This window comes from Triturus cristatus, chromosome 11, assembly GCF_964204655.1.
Source record: "Triturus cristatus chromosome 11, aTriCri1.1, whole genome shotgun sequence".
Taxonomy (NCBI): Eukaryota; Metazoa; Chordata; class Amphibia; order Caudata; family Salamandridae; genus Triturus; species Triturus cristatus.
The window spans coordinates 110,961,965-110,988,031 of record NC_140594.1 but is presented as its reverse complement, the minus strand read 5'-3'; the positions used below and the strand labels follow the sequence as shown (position 1 = coordinate 110,988,031).

The window sequence follows — 26,067 nt, the reverse complement described above, 5'->3', positions numbered from 1 at the left end:
ACGTAAGAGAGAGATAACATGATTATGTCTATGTCTTACGCTGCGGGTTATATGGTGTTTGGCAGTTTTCACATTACTTCTTTAGGAGTTGTTATGCATATATACAGACGCTGTTAAAACTTGCAAAGGAAGCAGTTAGGGAGTAGATGAATGCCAGAGAGCTGCTTTTAAGATGCTGGCAGGGGTGCAGCAGGTCCTAGCCTAACACCCCAAATAGCAGTCCTGACCGCTCAGGAACATTCAGCAGCCCCATGTGGTTCTTAGAGAGACCGGGCAGGCCTGGCAGACAGAGCAATATCTGTTTTTTTGCACAGAAAAGATACAATGTATCCCTGTGTGCCGTGCCACCAGGACGAGTCCTCCAGGTACAGCACAGGCAGGCTTAACTCCTTCTCAGGCAGAGCTGTAGTGCAGAGATGCAATGCTGCACACAAGGTCAGCGCCTCATGAACCCCAAAGTGTCAGGGAGCTTTTTTTGTTGTTGCAGTTTTATACAGCGCAAAGTCGACCTGAAGGTATTGGAGTGCTTTACATGAGCACCACTTACATTACACAAGGACACATTCATTTTTTGGGAGTCACAGGGTGATTAAGTGATTTGCCCAGAATCACAGGATGTTGAGCCTACGTCAAGGCTCGGACCCGGTTCCCCAGTTCCAAAGTCATTAGCTCTGGCCATGAGCCACACATTTTAATGCAGTAACACGGACAACAGCATTAAAATGCGTTAGTCTACCTCCTGATGCGTGGTACTTGGCAGGGCTGCCTTAATAGAATTTAAAATTCTTGTCGGAACGTTAGAAGTGTTTTAGATCAGCTCGGCATTCCATCATCCTCAATGGAGTATCAGTAATGTGTGTAAGTTGTAATTTACTACTCCTAAATTGCTGTTGAGCTGTAGATCATAAACAAATTACATTCATAACTTTCCTTATAAACTGTGAATCAACAAGAGAGCATGAGCTGAGCAAAGCCTTACAACGCCCTGCCGTCCCCTCCGTTCCCACAGTATTCCTCAGACACTACTCGTCTTCCGCCTTGCAACCCGTCTTCCAGTTGGGCAGGTCACTCTTGGGGGCGGTGCCAAATTCACGGAAGTGACGTCAGAGTAGAGCGCCAGCAAAACAAACTCTGCAAGCTGTGTCGTGCTTTGGCAGGTGAGGTGCGTTTCCCAAAGGGAAAGGGAAGGGAAAGTGGGTGCAGGATACGCAGGTTAGGGGCAATTTAAAACAGGATACACTTTTCCCCGGTTATAGACTTTCCGTCTACACAGTTAGAACTGCACCCTCCTGGCATAGGATTTCCTCCCCCCACAACAGGAAATAAAAAGAACCCACGAAGAACAAGACGTCTTCCGTGCACCGGAGAGATAGAGGGCTGTGGACTGTGCAAACGTCCGGGGGACGTCCAAGAGGGAGATTCTTCAGCAGGAAAAAATGAATTGTTACTGACATTCCCTTGAATGAGCCTAGGTTTTAATGTGGGAGGGAAAAGAGATAGCACGGTGGTTTCTTAAGCCATTGCAGCACCCCCAAACTTGGGCTCGCAGGCATTCACACGGGGAGAGAAAAAGAGTTGCATCTCAACACGGGGGGCTGAACCTGCAATCTCACAGGGAGAAAAGGCGGCATCGCAACAGGGTTGGGGTGCCTGAGCCTGCAATCTCACAGGGAGAAAAAGCTGCATCAAAACAGGGTTCGGGGCTGAACCTGTAATCTCACAGGGATAAAAGAGCTGCACCCCTCTCAACCCTGCTGGGTCCTTCTATCAGTAGAACTGTCCTAGATGTGAAGGCTTTGTACCTCAAAGTATTGCTGACCGAGAGAGCAGCAAGGACTGAGTAATGTTGTTACTCCAACTGTGAGCTGTGTGAAAGTACACAGGGAGAGGGACACGTGCGTGGCCACGACCAAAAGAGCTGTGTCCCCAAATTTACGGATGATTGTATGTCCCCCAAGAAATGTGCGCAAACTAGGAAGAGCTCTGTAGCCCACAAAGAGCATGAGTTTCCATCACCCCTATACCATTTACCATTTCAAAGCTTTATTCGACAGCATGTCATAAAAGCAAATAGACATCCTAACATATACTATAAATACTACAAGATAAATTACAATATATATATTTTTAAAAACTCATTAAATCATGGTGCAGTCGAATTACAAGGATTTAAGAACTTCAACAACAATAAATAAGAACAATTCAAAAGGAACCAAAAACTTAATATTAAAATTGATCATACATTATTTGGTATCAGAAATTCATTGGCCAACTTCTAAAGGTTTTAAGGTGCGAAAACGTATTATCCATGCCCACCCTAAAAATTTTGCGACGGCAATAGCCATACAGGGGGTACAATCGGATTCGAGTATTCTTAAAGCCTCCTTGTACCTGCGTGTCCCCAAATTTATACACACTGGTTTTAACCACCTGTGGCGTGGGATGGTGTACAAAGGACATACAAACAACAGATGGCCTATGTCCTCGATCAGGTCTTTACAATAGTGACACTTATTATCCTGGGTGGATGACCATCTATGGGTGAATGCTTTTACAGGAAGGGACCCAATTCTAAACTGAAAATACAGTTTTCTATCAGGGACCCTTTCTATAATATCCCAATAAGCCTCACAAAAGGGTATAGACTTAATGTCAAGAAAACGACCCGTTAGCTTGGCGTTTTGGCCAGAGCTAAGGGCAGACATCAGAATCATATCCCAGTACATTTGTTTAATGGAAGACTTAGATGGGAAACTTGAGCCATTTGAATCATCCCATAAATGATCTAATTCCAGTTTTATTAACAAGTCCCTAATTTCCTTAAGCCATGGTATAGAGTGAAAGCGGTCGGCCCTAATAATATCCTTCAAGGCGCTGGCATAATGGACTAATTCAGGAGTTGTCATAATCCGTCGCCAGTAAAGGAGTGGACGTAACCATGCTAAATCCTCTATTTTTTTCCTGCCTAGGTCATATGCAAGCGGAACCGTTGGGGTACTTTGTGGAACTCCAACTAAGCAGCGTAAAAACTTATTTTCTGCCAGTCTTAATTGATTCAAATTGGCAAAACCCCACAGTTCCGAACCGTACAAAGAGGCACTTATGACTTTCATGTTATAAATTTCTAGGGCAGGAGAAATGGGCTTGGTTAAGGAAGATTTGCGTTTAGAGGCAATTGCACCTGCCAACTGGTGAAATTTTAGGGCAGCCATGTCAATATGATTTTTCCAGCTCATGTTGCTCTGGAGGGATATTCCTAAATACGTGAATGCCTCGACCTGTTCCAACGGGGTACCATTAAAGTTAATTACACCTCTAAATCTTTTCCGCTGATTTAGGGACATAAACTTAGTTTTGGAGGTATTTATCTCAAGACCACGAGAATGACAAAAATCACCAAACATATTTAATGCCTTCTGAAGCCCGCTCGGTGTCGGCGAAACTATCAACGTATCGTCTGCGAACATGAGGACTGGCACGCGAGCCCCTGCCAATACCGGGGCATCAGTAGGGGAGCAGCTAAGGTGGTCTACAATGCCGTTGATGTACAGAGAAAACAGCGTAGGTGCCAGAACACACCCCTGTCGAACACCACGCTCGACAGGAAATGGGTCAGTCACCTCACCCTGAGCCCCCCACCTAATTTGTGCGTAATTGTTCTCATGCAAGCGGACAAGTAACGTTAACAGTTCCGGCGCCATCCCTGCTTCAGCGAGAACCCTCCAAAGTTTAGAGCGGGGCACTAAATCAAAAGCAGATTTCAGGTCTATAAAGACTGCGTAGAGGGTCCCATTGGTCAATCTCGCGTTCCTCCAATAAAGTGCTAAGAAATAAAAAACCTGATCAACAGAACTGGTGCAAGGTCGAAAACCAGCTTGATATGGGGATAAAATATCGTTTTCTTCTACCCAAGATTGCAGTTTATTTTGCACTAATCGACCTATACGTTTTTGGGCTGACTCTATAAGACTAATAGGTCTATAGTTGCTAGGTAGTGATTTATCAACCTTTTTAAAAACCGGAATTATTTCCGCACCTTTCCATGAGGAGGGGATAGGCGCACCCATGGCCACAGAGTTAGCTAGCCATTAAAAATACTGACACCAAGATAATCTATCGCTTAAAAACACATCGGGAGGTATCCCATCCATTCCTGGAGCTCTCCCCCCGGTCATACAGTCTAGTGCTGAATTAACATCTTCAATCGAGAACAACTGCTTTTGGTAGAAAATAGTGGGGGGGAGTGAGCACTCTCCTTCAGGTGGATTAGAAGCATATTGCGGTCTGAAGAAGTCAACCCACTGGTGTTTGGCAACATTGTTTTGGGGCGGAGGTGCAATCCCACCTCTATCCCACTTCACTATGGACCAAAATTTTTTTGATCTTTGGCTAAACAAGCGAGTTTCAGATCATGCCAGTGTTCCTCATCCCACTGTTTCTTGGCCACTTTCTGTGTGTGCCTATATATCTTTCTAGCATTTCTCACACCTTCAATGTTTCTGGATCTAAGTTCAGCACTAAGGTTCTGACGGGCAACTTTACAAGCTTTATTATACCATCCCGCCTCAGATATTTTAATTTTGTTGGCGTTTTCTGTCTTGATGGTCTTCATAAAGAACCCTTGAAGCTTAGTGAAGAAGAGAGTGTGAGCCTCAAGCATGATTTGGGGGAAATTTTGCTTAGCAGATTGAATGTTTAAATTAGCCACTTCGTCGATCACCACTTTTTTAAGGTCCTCCAACTTCTCTGGCTTCTCAATAAATCTGCCCCATTTAACGTGGCGCATATTATTCGATACAACAATATCCAAAGTGGTTTTCTCCCCTCCCAATTTAAGTTCTCTTAGCCCATTAAGAGCTTTAAATTCCATACAAAGGGGATTATGGTCACTTTCCACCCTAGGAATTATAATAATATCGATCAGCCTATGCCAATCTCTGATATCCACCAGGAAGTAGTCTATGCGACTAGAGGATCTGCCATTATCAAATGTACTAGATCCCAGGCGATCAGACGAGGTACGCCCATTAGCTGCTCTAAGCCCTCTCTCTAGACATAGAGCTTTAAGTTGGATAGCTACTGCTGACCATCTCTTAACTGCGGGAAGGTCCAACTGAGGGACGCCCCACCGGCTATCCTCCTCAGCAGCAAGAAATTGGTCCTCAGGTCCAAGTGGCTCAAATGTCGTATTGAGATCGCCTCCCACGGTTATAGACAGCTGGATTGGAAGTGCTAGAAGCTGTTGATCAAGAGCAGAGATTACGTCAGATAAAGGTCCCCCAACCATCCCTCTAGCATAGATGTTAAAGATTGCCATTCCCTGGCCGGTAGGCCATGTGATATTCACAGACAAAATGTCATTTGATGGGAGGCTCTGTTGTTTAATTTTGCAACATAATGATTGACGGATCCAAATTATTAAACCCCCTGATGGTCGGCCTTTGGATTTTTTAATAGCAGATGTTTGAAAGTTAAGGAACCCCAAACGATAAACTGGGACCATTGACCAAGATTCCTGGAATAGGATAATATCAAACTGATCAACAAAGCTACACCATTCAGGAGACTGTAGCTTGTTGCCAATTCCTGCAAGATTCTAAGAAAGAAGAGTCAGCCCTGCCTCAGCTGCTGAAAAACAGGAAGGGTCTTTTGTTGTTAATAAACCTTGGATCTCCTCTTCCATCCCCTTTTCATGCTCAACGTTGTTACATGAGCAACCAGGTGGCTCTGTTAATAATACATTGGATCCTAAACTGTCACATTCTAGAGGGCAGGAGCATATCGATTTATCTAAATCAGTTGTCTCAGACTGTCTCTCTATGGCATTAAATACTCCCCTCCTTTCAAGTTGGGGGGAGGGATCAACATTTGATGCGATTAATCTCTGCACCCTGGGAATACTCAGACTATCAATCTTATCTTTGTCCTTATTCTCTGGTCTGTCATCCCTATTAACCCCTTCCATGCTGCGCAAATTCCGCCGCTGTGCTGACGGTTTCTTGCGCGGGCGTGGTCATGACGGAACGGTTCCGTCATGAGCACAGCTCAACCGTGGCTCATGACGGAACCGTTCCGTCATGAGCACCGAAGGGGTTAAGTCAATCGCAATCATTTAAATCTGACAAGACCCCAAACCTGTTTTCCAAGCTGATGCTCCAATTGCTATTTGAAACACTCCTACCCCCTTTGTTAGGGACGGAAGTCCGCCTTAGCCTTGGTCTCGCTAAATTGGCTTTACTGCCTCTCTTACAGTAAAAATATTCCAACGTTAGTGGAACGATAGCAGTACACCTTCGTTGGGGGGGGAAATATATTGGTCAGGACGTTGGGGAGAACGCATGGATTTGAAAAGTTGAGAACTATACAGTCTCCCGCGAAATTTTTCGAAGTTTGCCCTAACCATGGTACTCTTCTTGCCATAATAATTTCCCCTGCCAATTTTTGTTCGCCCCAAGGGGACATCCTCATATTATTTGACATCCAGTGCAGCGATTTACTAATCAAAGAGGATGTGGATTCCACTTTTCCAGGCAACAGGGTGGGTACATTAGCAAGAACTAATGCAAGGGGGGAAGCCTCAACAATGCATTGAAATTGGTCTCTCTCTTCATATGTAGCAATGGGTCTAGATGGGGGAACCTTCATTAGCTACGTTCTGAGAGTTCTTATCTACTGTGGGTTGCAAAGAGGGAGGATTCACTATCACTTTTTCTACGGCCCTTGCTCCACCCCTAGGGGGCACCACATTTGGCGCAGGTCTACTTAGCACCGGGGTCGAAGTACTATCCACCTCCTCCGCTGACTTGTTTATAAGGGCGCTCAGTCTTAATACCTCTGCCGTAAGCAGATCGATTTTAGCCACCAATGGTGTCATAATACACTTAATCTTCGAATCGATCATGCTGACTATTTTTGTAGATAGCTCATTCTCAATCTCTTTATTATCGTGTAGCCCATTTACCTCTTCCTTTTTCGGGCTTTTGGGTGCAAGGGTTGACTTTTTCCTACCTGAGCGAGGCCCACTACTTTTACACTGAGCTTTTCTGCATGCTCTAACTGCTCTAGTCCTAGGAGGGGGGGCTGGAGACGGGGATTTCACTACTTCAATGTCTAATACTACATCAGTTTCAAGATTAGATTGCAAGTTAATGACAGAAGACACACTTTGTTCAAAAGTATCGCTAGCTAGGACATCTATGTCAGCGACTACACTACTGTTGGCCTGTATTAAAGAATCCAACGAGGGTTCTGACAGAGGACTCGTCATAGGGGGGATGGAAGCACAACTCATCCCTAATGACGCCCTCCTGTCATTATTGATTTTACTAACAATCTGCACCAGATAGTTGTCCATGGTATTAGGTGCAGAGGAGACCTTTGGTTTAGACATACCTCAACGATGATATAACAGTACCTCACAATTATTCTATATTGAATGACCCAATCCGTGAGTAGCAATTAATGTTTTGGGTAATTACAAATGATTACCTATACTATGCAATGTTACACGGCTATGTACAATAAGCAGATGTTACTCAGGGTCCAACAGTACCTTTGTGTCCAAATCCTTATCAGTAACGAAACCCTGCTAAAGATGTCAGAGGGGTGGCCCGTCCTCACACGACCTTGGACGGCCACAGACGGCCCGGGCTTAGCCCTGCCCCGCCCGCGCGCGTCCCGCGACGCGGAGGGAGCCTGACGCTTATGAGCGCCTCCGGGCGCAGAAATGTGATTGTTTGGGGCGGGGTCACTGCAGGGGCTTCTGGGGGCTGTAGTCTCCTGCCTCCGCTGCCACGAAGGACCGCAGCAGCCACCCCAACAGAAAGCGCTAATAAACACCTCAAGCGCCCAACAACCAAGCGACCCCCTCCAAGGTCCAGGTAAGATTATACGGCCACAGGTTCAAAAGGATTACGGCTCCCCCAATATGCAAATGTGGGCCACTTTATTTTTTTGCGTGCCGGGCCTTTTTTTAATCCCAATCCAACCCCTATACCGGAAACTAGATCTGTTCTGCGCAGCAATGGTTTGTTTCCCTCAGAGGAAAGGATGGAAAGCTCCCACACCCATAGAGGGGAAAGTATGCACCCACAGGGAAAGATATGTGCTCACTCGAGAGGGAACTAACTAATCTGCCCCATCCATCATAATTTCTGGTCCCGTCGCCATACCAGCTACAAGAGAGAATGCTTGGTGTGTCCATGGTCAGGGAAAGCTGTACGGCCCACAACGAGAGAGGCAAGTCTGTGCCCCTCACACTGTCGTATCCGCGTCGGACAGTTAAAAGAATGTTCTCTCAGACAGAAAGATACACAGCCATTCCCCAAATATGGAGAACACCATGTATTTCCAGAAGCAAAAGGCTAATCCCTCCTCACCATCACTGAAAGGGAATGTTGTGTGCCTCACCTGTCAAATTTAGTATTTTCCCAATGTCAACCTCTCCAGCACAGTAAAGGCGCATTACAAAGTTGGTTCTTATGAACCGCCAACTTATCATCCATGTCTGTGGTGTACTATGCAGATGTTCATAAGGAGGTATTGCGGATGTATAATTTTTTGCTTAGCAAAACTAGTTGATATTAATTCAAATAGAACATTTTTATTGAACTGTTCATTCAAAGGCATCTGCCCCAGCAATTAAAGGTAGTTGATTATTTATCAGGGCCACTGGAATTATGTGGCTGTAGAGGGCCAAATTATGCGGCATAAACGCAAATTAGGTGGAATAATGCTCCACATTTTGCAATTGTATTACTTCATTATTTTGTCATTATTAGGGCACACCTGGGCAACGCATGCGCTACTCTGCGAGACATGCTTTATTAGAGCATGCACTTGAAACTCCGCCCATTCTCTGCCCATATTTTTCATTGGCTTGTGTTTTTGTCCTTTTGTAAATGCTAGCTTCTGATTCGGTAATCAGCTTGTTAGTCCCTCCTTAGCACTGCCTTGTCTTCATTTGTAACCTCCCACGTGGACTGGCCCTTTTACTTCTGTTGTTACACCGTCTGTGTTATTTAGTTTGTAAGCACTATTTCTCTAGTGAGTTTTGTCTTACTGCAGGCACGATGTGCTTTGCAGCAACATTCAGCGCGCCATGTGCGCTTTCACTTTCCAAGCCGCTGGGACAATGGCGGCCGCTTCTTTAGAATGCCCTAGGTCTCGCATTTAGGAGAGTTTGAGATATTGCCATTGTAAATGACAGTAGCTTAAACTCTTGAAAAAACACTACCTATTGATTTACAATTTTTTTTTTTTGTGGGTTATTTCCTAGTGCTCCATGCCGCGCTTGCACTTAATAGAGGCCACGCCACTTTCTTTAGATGCGGCTCGTGTAAAGAAAGGGACGTGGCCTCTATTAAGTGCAAGCTCGGTATGGGGCGCTTGGAAACAAACAATATTTGCAATTCAATAGGTCTCGCATTTGCGAAAATTTAAGCTATTGACATTTACAGTGCCAATAGATCAGAGTCCCGTAAATTGCATTGCAAATGCTTGTTAAACTTGGTAATACTGTTTGGGCTTTGGTTGCACCACATTAGTACCAGTTTAATACCCTGATATAGCACTAAGCAACAGAAAGGTGACCACCAGTCCTTCTTTGCAGAGGGCCTTCCAGTGCGCAGCAAAGTGAGTTGCTGCATTTTTATTAGCTTATGAACCGTTTGAGCTAGAGACAATTTTTTTGTTAACATACATAGGTTATGTGGCAAATGCAGCAAGTCTATAATTCATCAAAAATCGCAGCAGGCGCACAATTGTGTAATTCCAGTGGCTCTGATTATTATTCCAGCCCCTAGCTCTTTTCATTCAGTGCAGTCTGAAGGCTGCCAGTGTTCCAGAGATTATGCTGGTCATGAACATACAACTAACAATACTTAAACATCCATAAGTCTGTTTATCTGAGCTGTACAAACCATAATCCCTTGTTTTGTCCCCCCCTCCCCCCCCACCGCCCGGGTGTCTATTTTTTATTTTGCTGAACTTGTTACGGGGGTCTGTTAATAAAAAAAATACTCTGAACATGTTTTTTAGTGTTTTGTTGGAAATAGGGCAGGAAAAAATTATCGTTTGAATTAATTTAGGACTTTGCCATACCACTGTTTTTACTCTTTTGCACTAATAAAGGGAAATAGCAAGTGTAAATTATTTTATGCCTGTTGCACCACCTATTTCCGGATCTATTGTACCACCTTTTTATTACTAGTGGTAATTTGAAGTTCAAAAACAGTCAATGCAATTGGCACTGAACTCACAGTAAACACAAATGTAAATCATTGGCAAAGCCAAATAGGTTATGCCTATGGTCAATAGGTTTTAGCCATGTTGTACACCAGCGTGGCGGCTGTAGAATATAGTGGCGTGGTGTTGTGCAAAGTAGATTGGCATACAGTGCAGTGGCATAGTGTGTATTGGTTTTGAGTAAAGTGTCAAAGAGTGCAGTGGCATAGAGCGCAGTGGCGTGCCGCAGAGTAGATTGGAGTGCTGCAGGGTAGAGTGCAGTGGAATAGAGTAGATTGTTTCAGAGAAGAGTTCAGTAGCATAGAGTAGAGTACAGTGGGTTAGAGTGGCTTAGAGTTGATTGGTGTAAAGTGCAGTGGCGCATAGCAGAGTAGTGTGGGGCAAAGTGCATTGGCATAGAGTAGTGAGGTGTCGAGTGAAGTGTTACAGAGTAGAGTGCAGTGATGCAATGTGGAGTGGCGTTGTGTGGAGTGATGCAGATTAGAGTGCAGTGGCGCAGAATACAGTGGGGTATAGTGGAGTATGCATGGTGTGGTAGCCCACTGTCATTATAGACAACAAGTCTTCGATTGACATGCCCATTAAATTTGAACAGACATACAGGTTTACTGATAAAAGTATATGGTGCACAAACGATAATGTGTGAACATGTCATCACCTAGAACAGGGGTGCTCACAAACATTTTCCCAGAGGCCACAACGTTTGGTCTGTGATGTGACCAAGGACAGCTTTGATGCCAGCAGCGTGATGGTCGGGGGAGCTCACAGGTGGGCGGATGGCTCTTGGTTGTGGTAAGGTGGGTGTAGGGGAAGCAAAGCATATACATATAGAGCCTGATTCACAAAGGTAAACGTACACTTTTTGTAAGTTTACGATTGTAGGCTATTCACAAAGAGATTTACAAGTAGTATCTTGAGTGCCGAGTCTTCGCACATGAATAGATAGGACAGTTCTATCTATTTATGTTGGAGACTCGGCACTCGTCAAGATACTACTCGTAAATCTCTTTGTGAATAGCCAACAATCATAAACTTACATAAAAGTGTAATTTTACCTTTGTGAATCAGACCCCTTGTGTCTGAATTGCACAATGTGAAACCAAAAACATGGGACTAATCAGGGCTGTTCCACTTAACCAAAATTGTATGATCCTAGGCAAATGTTTTATTTCACTTTACCTCCTTTTTCTTCATGATCACATACATGACTTCAGGATGTGTGCTGTACAGAACCCTTTGTGTTTGATTCAATGAACTATAATTTTGATAATGTTTAACAGAAACCCGAACCACCCAAATAGTTCACATAACATCTGACTTGCCTCTTAGTTCACCATAGGGATTGTTGTCAGGGTGGAGGAAGAAGTAATTTTACTAAATTCATGTTTGAAAAATATCACTTTTTAGAAAAATACTTCTCAATGCGCTGATCTCTTATGTACCTAGGCAAAATGGTTTTGCATGTTAATGAAATACACTTTTAGAATTTTGAAGAGACTTTATCATACTTTTACACTTTTGTTGCAAGATGTCTTTAAAAATGAAGGTGTTTTGAAAGTTTAGCGGTGCAGGAGACGCTAATTACTTCCTTTTTTAAAAATTCATTGTTGCCCGATTACTTAACTTTTTAGGTCTCGCCTGACCCAGCGCATGCGCTGGTCTGGCGAGACTTATTGAGAGGGCTCCAAAAAGTGCTACCAGACCAGCCTAGAGCTACAATGGATGTGGGCGCGCTCGCCGCGCTTTACCGCGATTACTTTCACGGCCGCTTTGATGTTTGATCGCGATCACTTTCACTTGCACGGCCGCTTTGCATAGCCAATAGGTCTCGCTTTTGGGACCTTATAAGTATTTAGTTATGCAACTGTTGCATGGCTAAACACTTATAAGGTCCCAAAGGCGAGACCTATTGGCTATGCCAATGCTTGTTTAATGTTAGTTCTGAGTTGAGTAAACAGCAACCCTAGTGCTGCTGTTGACCATGGGCCCGCATGTAAAGGTCAGGAGGGCCGCATGAGGACCCCGGGCCATACTTTTAATATCACTGACCTAGGGTATTGATTTGTTTTGATCATATGTTTTCCCCACACTTCAGAGTTACCAGAAAATGTGCTTCATTTGTGCTTGGCAAGTTCTGAAATGTCAACACAGTTCATTTACAGACACTTAAATTTTGTTTTGTGCTTGAAATAAATTGAAATCGTACAGCACGCCCAGAGTAGCCAGCATGATTGTCACATATAGCCACTCACTTTGAAGTCAGAGAAAGAAAAGTAAACACCAAGCCCCCTGAAAGACAAAGCCTGACATTTTACCTCTGTCTTTGAAGGCACAGCACATATGACAAGATACGAACAAGATTTAAAGACCTTTTTACAGAAATTCAATACTAGTTAAAAAATACAGTAAATAGGGTTTGGACGAGGGAAGGGACAAACTCAAGCTGGAAAGCCTAAAACAAATCAAGTAAATGTGAGTTACAAAGCCAATGGTAAGCAACGGGCGGCATGCATTCCCAATGATAGCTTTCTGAATGTCCCCAAGATGTTCTTAGCAAACCAGACAGCTGGCCAGTTTGGTAGGCTTCGACCTAAAAGTGGGTGCACTAGCCCGTACTCCTATTTTTCCCCCCCACTTTACTGAGACCTCTTAATAAGGATCTATGATTGTACTGCCACTTGTAGCATCTTTGGTCTATTTGAGTTCCTTAAACTCCTCCATTACCACCTTCGCTCACATATGCTTAAAACTTCCAAAACCATAACTTTTCACAAAATCAACATTTTGAGCTTAACAACAAGCAAACTCCTGTACTCTATTCTCCTATCTTGATTATTAATCCCTGGCTCGTTCTTTCGTTTATAAACTTTCTAGAAAACTACCACACCCGCCACTACTTAGAGAATATATCTGGTTCGAAAGACACTCTGGCCTAGACATAAACTGTGCAAAGTCGGTGATACTAATGCTGATACCATGCAAAAAACAGCATGCCTTAGAATACCCACTAGAATGGAGCACAAACCCGGTGAAATACTTGGAAGTGTGGATACATAGAGACACAGACCTAGTAGTTTGCAAAAAAATTACAGTAAGGCAGTAGCGAAACTGGAGAATCAGGTGGCAAGATGGGTCAGGATGCCACTATACCTTGCTGATGGGTTAGCAATAACGAAAATGATCATATTGCCACATTTTCTATACTTAATCAGCAATATCCCCATAGTGGTCTCTAAATCCCTTTTTAAAATGATACGCGCACATCTGATAACATTGACATGGGCGGGTAAACATCCGCGCATTAGGTGGAGCACTATAACACTGCCTTATGAACTAGGCATCTTCAGGGTGCCGAATTTGTATTTATACTACCTATGTGCCCAAGCGCAATTCTTGCATTACTGCTACGACCCCCTATTTGGCAGTGGAGGAGGGGGAGGTACACCCCACCCCGCTTAGATCCATTTTGACACATAGGCGCGCAGGCATACCTCACAGTGAAATCAACAAGACACTGCACAGTGGTGGCTTTGATTGCTTTCGGAGCGAGAGCCCACAAACTCCCAATATACGCACCATTACTCCCCCCTAGGACATCACCCAGACCTTTCAGTAATGCCAAGAAGCAGGGTACTCGCTCTACTTGAACAAGTAGGGATCGAGACAAAGAGTGATATATACCCTGAGGGGAAGATTGTAGACCGCACAGACTAACATATATACAGACGTAACACCACTCTTCACATTTACATACTATCGCCTCCGGTCAGCTATTAGGGTATTATTTCCCACGTTTCCGGAAGAACCCCCGACACTGTGGGCTCTGCAGGTTTTGCTTGTTAGCCCGACACCTGTTCCCTCGACTCTACAATGCGGCACAGAGGGATAGACCCTCACTAGACCCACCATTAAGGCTCAAAGAATGGGGTTTTTGTTGTACACTGACAGGGATGTTCACGTCTAACTGCAACATCCACATCATCCACCTCAAATGCCTACAACAAATATACTACACACCTGCCAGACTGTTCAGATGTGGGCTGAGGGGGGATACATGATGCATAAGATGCAGGATGACAGAGGCAGGTTTCCTTCACCTGACCTCGAGCTGCGGCCCCGCTCCAGCGGTTCTAGCTACACGTGGTGCAGGACCTGAGATCCTTGACCGTGGATTCAGTGGACTGCATCCCTCAGATGTGCTTGCTGGGTCTGGTCAGGAAACTGATGCCCTTAGAGCGTAGGTTTTTGGCAGTGGTGCTGTTGCTGGCCAAGCAATGGGTGGCCATGAACTAGGGAAAGCGCTCTCTACTCAAACATAAGCAGTAATTGTTGGACATGGTGTATTGCAGAAACAATCTGCAGATATAAGCAGTAGACCTACCAGTTTTGTCGTGCCCCAGAGACATGTGGGCCTCCCTCACGGCTTATTTACTGGAGAACCCTAAAGTAATACCCAGTGAAGTGTAATAGGAAGGTATAACCAGCAGATGCGGAATGTCGAACTTAGGGTATACTAGGCTATATTTTTGTTACATGATTTTACTATGTAAAATGGAAATGTGACAGCTGATGACATTTCTGTATTGTTCTAAACGCTGAAAATCAATTTTAAAAAAAGACTACCACACCCAATTTGTTACTGCCTCTCTTCACTGAATTTATATCCTCTTGTATCACAAGTTGTGTCTAGTATACTGTGTTTATAAATCTTTCCATTGATTCGCTCCTCCTTACATTTTCCCTAGTGTTTGTCTCAATTCTGCTCTAGCCTCTTTGCTCGCCCTTGAAAGTTCTGTAGTTTTTCCCACGTTTACTACTTTCCATTTCAATTTTGTCTTATTGCTTCTAAGCTTTGTAACCCTCTTCTTTACAAGAGTGCACTTTCTGAAGTATTAGGCTAAGGCTAACTGCCTTCAACTATTTATGTGTTAAACAATGTGTACTGCTGTTAGTAGGGCGGGGGCCCTGAAAGTTCTGCAAGATGCCAAAGAACCATTGCAAAACAATCTGATTGTTAATCAACGATGCTTAAGTTCCTGTTGTATGTACAATAAAAGCATGAACAAAATACATACAGTAGATTGGAATCATGCAAATGCTTATGAATTTGGCTTGTTAATGCTTCCTTTAAAAGCAAAGCCTTCAGGTTCTGTGTTCAGTTTTCTTAAGTCTATATGGCACTTAAGCTGAAAACGCAGAGCAAACATATGATGAGATATTACATAGAGGAAGATCTGAATGAGTTAGTTGATAAATAAGAGGTGGGATCATACATATTGATCAAAAGTTTATACATCCAAAAGGTGTCACTATTTCAGACAAATGGCGGAAGTCTCATGGAGTAACTGATAAATGCTGGGGTTATGGTTCAGCAGCAAGTACTCTTTGTCGTATGCTATGAAAGAGCCACTTTGACAGTAGTAAATTGGGCATGTTTTCTATAAAATGTTATTGAAGTTTAAAATTACATATTTGGTCATTTGAATTTAGGGTCTTAATGGTTGGTAGCAAAGAAACAGATCTTAAAAACTGTAAATTCTTTTGGGCTTATTGGATTTTTCTGCTTACGCCAAAATGGTTACAATTATACAATAAAAAATAAATGTGTTAAGAATCACAGTATCACCCTCTGGAAAAATACATAAATCTAACTGGCCGAAAGTTCCAGCTCGAAGAGGTTTTTTTTTTTTTTAAAGATAGGACAGAAGCTGGAGAGGTTGGAAGAAGAGTAGTCTATGTGTCGGACATTTCAAAGCTTGGATACAATTACAGCTAAGCATTTATAGTGGAAAGGGGGATGCGAGATGTTGGGTCACCAGCAGGATTTCAGTATAAGCACAGAGAGTACAAGAAGGGATATACACTTTAACAGAGGCTGAAATGCGTGTCAAGTACTATTGATTTTTTTTAAAGACAGCTTACAGGCAATGCTTAATTTGTAAAATTCTAAGTGCTGGTGCCCAAAGTTTATGCTCAAAAGCTCTTGGCCGGTACTACGGAATGGCTGGGGTGCCATATATCAAGGCTGCATAGTGTTGTTTCCTTCTCGTGCCTCTTTCATACACCACCAGGTTCACCTTGCCCCTCATTCTATAAGGTGCTTTTTCATGCTTGCATTCTTTCTTTATCACTTTTTTTTTCTGTCTTTCTCTTCCTCCTCCTTTTTCTTAAAATGAGTGCCGGTGTGTCCAACATGCAGCCACCATCTCATATTAAGTGCTGGATCTGGGAAGCGATTTCAAGTTAGAATAGAAGAGGAAGCCAGTGTAAGGCAATAGATGAAATGGAAAGGATAAAATAATATAACAGAAAAAGGGAAACTGCTTAGGGGGATGAAAGGGAGAAGATTTTATCTTTTTTAGGATTGAGGTTTTTGTGAATGAGAGTACATCCACTGGTAAACTGTAGTAAGACACTTGTAAACAGTGTTGTGCACATAAGGGAGAGAAAGAGATTTCAGAATCTTGGTTGTAGAAATGGTATAAAGGACCATGGCAGCGATCATAATGCAGTGGCGTGAGGTAAACAGCAAAGTTAAAAGACCCTTGGATAGACCCGAGAAAGACCTTATACACAAGACATAAAGAAGAACATTTGTGGGTAGTCCAGGGCACAAAGTAAAACCTTCTAAAGAGAGAAGATAACGTTAAACTTGTATTGCCCATGTCAGATTTGCACATTTAGGAAAGTTAGTCAAGGTTGGACTATTTTCTGATATTTCTTTTAAGCTACGTCCTAATGTTGATATGTTTAGGTGAAGTTAGGCAAAATCTTCTAAAGTTAATTTATAAATAAGTATTTTTATATTTAGGCCACGATTCCACACCCGTCATCTGACTTGCAGCTGTAAAACACAGAGAGAATTTTCATATACTAAGGTGCACCCAAGAGGGATCTAACATGGATTTTTTCTCCCCTCATAGATCTTGGTGAAAACATCCTTGGTGCCTCGTGGGTGCCTATAACACCATGGCAGAGGATCAGGAGATGGAGCAGTCGTGCAAGGACTCACGCGATTTACTTAATCAACGATGTCCCAACAAGACCTATCGGAGCACTGTACACTCACAATCTCTGCTTGGAGGCCTGGTGGCTCTTCGGGACAGCAAAATCCTGTTCGATGTAGTCCTGAGGCTGGAAGGGAGGCATCTAGAAGCTCATCGTATCTTGCTGGCTGCCTCTTGTGACTATTTCAGGTGATACTCGTCATACCATATAATTTGTGGCAAGGAGTTTTCCGGCAGTGTATCCAGTTTATTAAAAAAACTTTGTCTTTTGGAGCTTCTTATGCAGGAAAAACATAATTGGTATTTGCATGGTATTTAGGAGGCAGCCTCTCTAACAACTAAGCACTAAATGAATGAGTGAATGTACATGTATGGCACAGCTCTGTGAATTGAATCACTTCATGGCGATTCAGGTTTGGAGGGCTAGAAGGATTGAGGATAGATGCGTCTTGGAGGTTTTATGAAAGGATGGTTACTTGGAGAGTTCCTTTGCCAGGGTCCTTGAATTGGAAGGCACTTGCATTCTATCTTGTTTGGCATTTTCGTAGTCCCAGAGGACGTTTTTAATTGCATGGTGCAGTATGTATGTTGTGATGAGGGTGTTTTTGATGCTTTCTGTTAATGCATTTGTAGGAGGCAGAGAGTCCCGAAATGGAGTCTTACATTTATAAAAAAGTCCGTGTTCTGATATATGAGTGGGCGTCACATCTTCTAGCAGTCTTGTTTTCTGGAGATGCGGATTAGCTGTTTATGCTGGTCGAGGTAGAGTGAGTTAGTATAGTCAAGAGCTTGTGATCCGTTCCACCACAGCATGGTGCCATGAGGCACTTTTTGCACGTTAAAGGTTCACCATCAACAGTGCTCTGGGATCAAATGATGCTTGTGAGGCTAGGCTCTAAGAAGAGCTTGCTTCTTGGAAGGAGGTAAAAAAAACATCTGTTCGACCTTAGAAGGAGGTAAAAACCATCTGTTGAATTTGCAGTCCCTCTGACACTAATAACGAACCCCATCGCCGCCATTAAATAGCCAAGCAATAAAGAGTAGCCCCTCTGCCAGCACCTATTATGTACAGAATTTTTAAACATCATCCTGTTGTTAATGCTCAGTGCTATGTTATTCCTTAGGTATATATGCACCATACAAGTGCCCATCTGAATACAACTCTGTGGCATGTGATAGAGAGGCTTTTGTATAACACTGCTTTAAGTGTCCTATTTAGGCATCTATTGAGTTTTAACCCGTCACCACTGCCCAGTTTGCTTGCCTGTAATCATTGGATGTAGCTTTGGTTCTATTGAGAAATCTGCCACAATTTGGTATCCTTTTTGATCACTTTGTGTAAGAGCATTTGTTCAAGAGACATCTTGTTAGCTTGATCAACACAAGGTGCATTTTTCTGCGTAGTGGTTTTGGTCCTATATAACTACTACAACTCTGTTATCAAGCTACACAGAAAAAGTGCTTCCAAAATAATGCTTTGTTCTAAATTGAGTTACATGGAAAAAGTATAAACTTAGAGAAAGCGATCACATGGCTCTGATCAACTGCTATTGGAACAATAGGTGTGCTTTAAAACACATTACATTCGTTGGAGAGGGTATAGGCCCAGCAACACACTATATGTAATCGAATTGGCCAAACAATGTTTACCATCTCAAAAATTAAGATCAGTATCACAAACCTAATCTTTTGTAGGCTACTGTAGAAAAACAATGCTAGGCAAATGATAAAAAATACCATACAAATAGTAGTAGGAGGTTTGTGTTTATATATAGCAAAGTATTGCACTAACACAAGGCTTAAAATCCAACTCTATTCGACTCGTTATTTAAAAAACACACAAAAAAAAACGTGTATAGATGATTTATGAATTGATTTAAGCATTGAGTCTCACCCTTGGGCCTTCTGGTTGAGTGACATAATTGTGATCTTTAAATACTAGTGCACGTAAAATTAAGTATTATTTCTGTTTTTTTCTAGTCCCTTTTGCTTGAACATGCAAGTTAAGCTGCTTTCAAGCAGAAAAATAGTGGTGTACAAATAAATTACTACAGACCTGTTTCTTTTGAATGATGATTTGCTAAGCACTATGCCAGAGCATGTGATTTTTATAATGTTGCCTAGTTCCCCGCATCTATGAACGTTTGTCTAGTTGCAGGAGTTCATGTTACAACTCATCAGGTTTGTGCGTGTCCAGCACAAGTAATTTTTTTCCCTTTTGTGGTGGGTCATTGTCTTGTAGCAGTAAAGCGATTTTTAGTTCTTGCTTGAGGCAGCTCACGCACTGTTTCTTGCAAAACATTTTTACTCACAGGGGGCTTAGAGCCGATCCATTGCTTATCGATGGTTTGGGTCATGATCGCTCTTATTTCCCTGCTTCTCTTTGGTCAGAGTGTGCCGACTTCACTTCTCTTCGTCTGTTTGTCCCTCCCCTGGAGCTTGGCCCAGGTACCGCTTCCTTGACCAGTGTCTTTCCGCTGCTCGCTCCTTTGGAGCTACTTTTGTATTGTAGTTGCAGCACTCCATAAGTGTGCATGTGTTTGCAGGCCATCTACTCCCCTCCCGTGCTGTTCCGCGTTGTTGGTTCCCCCTCCCACCATCCCATCTTGTGTTGATTTGCTCTCACCCATTGTTGCTTGTTCCCTCCTACCTCATATTGTTGCTTCCTCCTCCCACTCTCCCGTCCCTCCAGAAAAAAAAGCATTGACATAGTCAGTAGGTGTCAACTTTGTGACGTATTGATTTTGTCAATGTTTTTAGCCATGTTGCACAGCAGCAACTTAGAAAAAGCACTATGCTGGTGGGAAGGGGGAAGGAAGGCATCAGCATCCACTGTGTTGTAGAACCCTCCTTCCTCCAAGATGACTCCTGCCCTGCCTTCCCACAAGAAAAAAAAAAAAGAGCAATGCCGAGGCCAGCGCTGTCCGGTTCTCAGTACTTTTGAAAAAACTTTTAGCAAAGCTGTACAGCAGACCTGCTGCTGTGCAACATGGCTAAAAACATTGAAAAAGACAATTGGCTTTGTCAATGCTTGTTCTGTTCTGTGGTCTTACTGGTAGGCTTCCATCTTGCAGGTTTTTACCTAATGATAACACAGACCTAACTCCAACGACCAGTAGGTGTCTCACTGAGTCAAAGATTTGTTTGTATTGTAGAAGGTAAATCTTCAACATTAGTTAATCTAAATAAACGTTTGTGGTTTGTGGGACACAGATTACGAAAATCAGGATGTTGTGCCACCGTGTCGGAACTCAGGATTTTCAGTACTATAAATTTGTTCTCTTTTCATCTCCAGTTCTCTTTTTCTCTCCCTCTCTCACTTTCTTCTTTTTTGTCTTTTTTTCTTTCGTCCTATTTTTAGCAAAATTTGGTAAAGCGCAGAAACCAGATTTCTAGCACCTGCCACCTAGCCAGTATGCCTCATCTTCCAGACTGCTTTGGTTTCACGTTCTAAGTTTTGTGGGTTTGCCCGACTACTGAAGTGTTTTATTTTTCCTTTCTAAGTGCTGACACTCGTGTTTTCTTTATATGAGGTGTGTTAGTCAGTCCATATTTACTGTCCACTGGGGGCTGCCTGGCGCCAGGAAGGCCATGTTTCCTTTGGGCTTGATGTGTAGCAGTGGCTCCATGTTTCCTTTCGGTAGGGGTTTACCTAAGGATTTTGGGAATGTTTTCTTAGAGGCTGGCAGTCAGAAGAAGTCTTTATTTTATTCCTATGGGGAAATACTTTGGTAAATTCCTACTTCCACACATGAATACTTAGGGACTGGTTTATGTGTTTTTTGGACAAAGACTCTTCAATACTTGTTGGGCTGAGCCATGTCGGTCTCTCACGACTGTCCCATCTCCGTCATAGGCACTCATTGCTTCTTGATTCCCTTCTGTGCAGGGGGATGTTCGCTGGCGGGCTGAGGGAGATGGATCAACAGGAGGTAGATATCCACGGCATCTCCTACGCCTCGATGTGTAACATCCTGAACTTTATATACACCTCCGAGCTGGAGCTAAGCCTGACCAATGTGCAGGAGATTCTGGCGGCTGCATGTCAGCTCCAGGTAAGGGAAGCAGCAGTACTGAGCACGTGACTGTGGGAAAGAGGGAAATGGAGGAAAGGAATTGTGCAGAGCACCAGAGAATTGCTGGACTGTACCAAAGGCACAAGAAAGAGGGAGTGGATTCATACAAATTTAAAAAAAATTGCTCGGCTGAGAAGTGGGGTAAATTATGGAATGTTTATTAAACGGGATGTATGTATCTGCCCGAATGGATGAGTGGAAGGTTGCAATAGCTGTTAAAGTTGGCAAGTGTGGGGGCTGGGAAGAAAGGTTAACAGTAAAGGTACTTATACTCAGTCGATTAGAGTTTTGTGTGAAAGGGCACCAACCTTCCCATGCAACACATTTTGCCATTTTCAAGGTAGCTGGTCTCTTTTATTATCTCCAAGGCTGGGAAATTAAGGAACACATGTTGAAATGGAACCGCTTAGTGATCTAATAGCAATGAGAAATTAAAAGAATAGTAAAAACTAAAACTCAAAGTAAAAGAACAGGATTTTATTTGGTTTGTAGGCTGGCATATCTTTTGTAGAAAGCACAACGCTTTACAAAGGGGGTTACAAGTTCACTTGGAAAAGTCTTAAGCACTCTGTAGGTGAAACGAGACGTGCGATTTTAATGCACTGTCATTAAAGTGTTAATCTTACATAATTTAATAACGCTCACTTTAATTGCATTCGAATGATGGCAGGCTGAATTGGGCTTGCCGGTATTCAAATTCTCGGTCACAGTCTGGACCAGCAGTGAGCTTTTGACTAATAAGATATCGGGAACATCTCTTTTGCATTTTAAGTTGAACATACATACCCAGCCTTTTCATTCGTCTTTAGTTTATAGGAAATGTAATTATAGGTCATGGAAAAAGGCTGGGTAACACTTGACGGAAGCAAACCACTTTAAAATACATAGGACGATTAAATGGATCAATATAGTTAAGGTCTTGCTGAAGGCCAACAGACCCCACACCAGAGTTTCAAAAGGAGGTTTCCTCTGGTGTTTGATTTCACCAGCCATTCACGCCAAAAGTTGTCATTTAAATCATTTATAAGGAAGCAGTAGACCAGGTCATTGTCACTTTTGCTAAGGGTTTGGTGTAATGACTCTCCAGCGCCCATGTGAGTAACTAAAGAATTATTACTGCAGAAGTGGGGCATGAAGCAAATAGCCATAGTGTGAATAAGGGTGCCTCTACATATGAGGGCATCCCTTACTGGCGTGCACAGGAGCTCAGGCATGGGTGGCTGCTCTGCTTGCATGCCGCCAGATGTCTCATTGCAGCCACTGGCTGCTTTGTTACTATGAATTAAGTACGGGTTCTGCTATTTGTTTAAATGTCTGCTGTTGTTATAACTGTACCTCCAGGTTGAAATGGGGCACGGTTATTCTTTTGCTCTCTATTTTCGAAGTTCAGAATAAAATGCTGTTTCAACGAGTGTTATCATTCTCTGCGTAATTTGTTTTGTGGAAAGGAAACTAAATTTACAATTTAAAACGTGTATCGTGTAGTCAATGCAGTTTTTGTAATTGCTTATTCCCGCATATTCAAACATGCGTTTTCCCATTATGCAGCAACAGTAATACAGAGCACCTCCTGGCAGCATGGAGCTGCAGATGCCACATACATGAACATTCTAGCAGAGCAGTACATGTGAAAGCAGGGGCATACGCCGGTGTTCCTTGTTTGGGGTTATTGTCCTGATTTTAAGCAATACAATTTTAATGAATAAAATCAGCTTCTGAACCTCGTAAGGTATTGTTTGCTGTAAGAAATTATTTGATACATCACCGAAGGATAATATTATTTGTGAAGTGCTAAAGGTGTAAGCGGATTTAGAATCACATTATGATGAAGAAAGGGTTATTATTTATTCATAGGCACGGTGCTTGGCCTTAAAACCAGAGCAAGTTATGTCATGTCTTTGTGTGCTACATGAAATCAGACTTCCTTACACAGACTTCCAGGTTATTCACAGTACACACAGCAACTATGGAAGGTAAGCCTGAAGCAGGGGGGTGCACGAGAGAAGGACACACTCTTTGCTTGGCTCAGTTGTGGGTTGATGAAAAGGGGACACCAATCTATGTGTGTAGTTCTGCCTTCTTCTCCGCTTTCTTATGTGTAGAACCTGAGAAAGAAGCAGTGCATATTTTTGTTCTGTATCGTTCTGATTCTATATCTGCCTCTCAATGAATCTGTACCCTATTCCTAGCACTCTGTCTGCTTTTGTGTCATTTACTCTTTACCTCTTTCCAGTCATCTTTCTCCTTTGCTGTCACTCTTTCTGCATCTGTCTTCTTTTACGTCCCCACAGTTCTCTGTATCTCCCTTTTCAGTAGATTCTTTTTAATCTTCTTCTTTTGCCGCTTCACACTTCCCTTAACACCTCTTCTTTTTTTATTCATCAGACTTCACCTCCGGTTTCCTTGTATCCTTAAAACATATCCATATTCATATTGTCTTTAGCTCTTCTTTCTCTCGGTTCTTTAGCATTATCCTTCGCGCTACCCACCCGGAACACCCACATGTTTTATTGTATTATGTGGTTGCGGGGGAGCACCATGACCTTGTTGCCCCTGCTGGCACACTCTGTGCGTGCTGGTGGGAGCCTGCATGGTCTTTATTATGTGGGTGCCCCGAGGCACCCACAACTCCTTTTTATGTCTTGCCTCAGTTCACATGGTGTGCGCCCCCTGTCTTTCTGCACCACCAGTTTCTGCATGGCATGGACTTCGCAGTCCTTGCCCTGCTGGAACGTTCTGGGGTGGTCCCGTGGTGCTGTCTTTCTAAAGGCTCTCCTATGAGCCTTTGAAAGGCAGCACCATGTGCCAGCCACTGCAGGACCACCCAAATTACAAGTTGTAATCCGGCGGGCAGTGGAGTTTGTCGGTGTGGGAGTGGGGCAGTGGCGTGCTGCCCTGCTCCCACACTGCCAAACTCATAATCAGGCTCAAAGGGTTTATGAGAACAAAGCCAAAATTCGTACCAAAGGTGGTTTCAAAATCCCATATTAACCAAGCAATCCACGTGCCAGCCTTTTTTCAGCAGTGTAAAATGCAGGTGTTGAAAGCATTGCCTACGCTAGATGTCTGAAGGGCAATTGTGTATTTTCTGGAAAGAACAAAGGGCATAAGGAAACAAGTTCTTTGTATCCTTCGCACATGCAAGAAAGGAACGTCCAGACACCAAAGGAACAATTGCAAGATGGATAATACAAACTATCAATATTGTCGCAAGACGAGAGTAACCCTTACAGAAAAGCCAAAGGCGCAGTCAATGAGGAAAAAAGGAGCAACACTTCCTTCTTAGGCAGCGTAGTATTGGAGGACATTTGTGCAGCTGCTACATGGTCATCCGTACATACCATCACAAAACACTATTGCGTGGACATTCAGATCAACAGGAAAGCAGAAGAGGGACAAAGAGGGCAGAAACTGGACAGTCAGCAGGAACGAGCCGGAAGTAATGGGAGTGAGTGACGATGGACTCAATTCTGCTGCAATAGAGATCTGATTGGACCGGCATAACCGTGTTGGACTCATGCTACAGTGGACATGGAATGGACCTGGGCCGAAATATAGGTACCAGTACTGTATTGTTGGGCTCAGGGCTTTGATAATGTTGTTCTTAGGGGCCTTTTTCATCGGTTTTCCTTGGGGGACTAGCAGAGTACCTACTTGGGCTGTGGGTTGAGTGACATTCCCTTCATAGAGTAGTATATTGGTTTTTACTGGCACTCTGCAAAATTGGGGGTTGGGCAGTTCGAAGTCCACGTTGCAGGGAGGCAGGGTGGGGGGGGGGGATTCAGGATTTGTTAATGGGTGTTTTTGCAGTTTTTGTGTGTCTACAGTACAAATTTCCTGATCCAACTTTCTCCATGGCGTATTGGGTCATTCTTTATGTGGATTTCCATATTGCATTGCTGTGTATTCCGTATTCTGTGCTGCCGCAAGGGGTGGGGGCTGAGAAGATTTGTCAGTATAGCCCCTCCGTTATCCTTCATGTAAATGTGTCCTTTACTGCAGATTAAATGAGTATTGCTCAAGGCATCACCCTGCAACCAGGGCGTCTTAAACTGCTCTCCTGGAACGTGAATGGGCTGGGTGACCGAATCAAGAGGGGAATTGTGTTGCAATATCCGAAACGACAGGCTCCTGATCTGGTGTTGCTGCAGGAAACCTATATCCAGGGTACCTCCTACTGTGCCCTTAACAGATGGGGATATAAATTAGTGGCGTATGCTGGTTTTGCCAGAGGGTCCAGAGGGGTGGGTAATCTGGGTCGAAAGTCCCTCCCACTTCAAATACAATCAGTTTCTCGGGATCCACTGGACAGGTTTGTGACAGTTTCGGGACAAGGGGAGGGGAGGCCCCTCCATGTAACTTCTCTTTATGTGCCACCTCGACTTCATTCTGTCACACTTGCTGACTTGGGTTCTCACATGTTAAATTTACTGGGCGGTGATGTGCTGATGGGGGGGCGATTGCAATGCTGCTCTTAATGGGGAAATGGACCGCCTACCAGGGGAGGGGAGCCAGCCGGGAAACTATTGGGGGAATTTTTAGAGGCGTTGGGCTTTATAGATGTGTGGAGGACCTGTAACCCCACCTCTCTACAATACACCTTTCATTCCGGGGTACATGGGAGCCTGACCCTTATTGATTATATCTTCTGTAAAGCCCCCCAGCTTCCCATGTTTGATAGGGTTTCCATTCTTCCTCGGGGTATCCCTGAACATTCCCCGATTGTGATGTACTACGGT

General features: G+C 43.4%; 1 protein-coding gene across 2 annotated transcripts in view; it reads left to right on the top strand.

The window, feature by feature from the left end:
- Nucleotides 1-1,018: 1,018 nt before the first annotated feature.
- The window catches only part of KLHL22 (kelch like family member 22), a 209,889-nt gene continuing 184,840 nt past the window's right edge, over nucleotides 1,019-26,067 (top strand). The window contains exons 1-3 of one of the 2 annotated variants that reach the window (XM_085633380.1): nucleotides 1,019-1,157; nucleotides 17,169-17,441; nucleotides 21,142-21,307. In XM_085633380.1, the coding sequence (XP_085489506.1) occupies nucleotides 17,215-17,441; nucleotides 21,142-21,307 (393 nt within the window). In that variant the 5' untranslated portion in view covers nucleotides 1,019-1,157; nucleotides 17,169-17,214. Of the gene's footprint in view, nucleotides 1,163-17,168; nucleotides 17,442-21,141; nucleotides 21,308-26,067 lie in introns of both variants that reach the window. The other variant, XM_085633381.1, reaches the window with a different exon arrangement.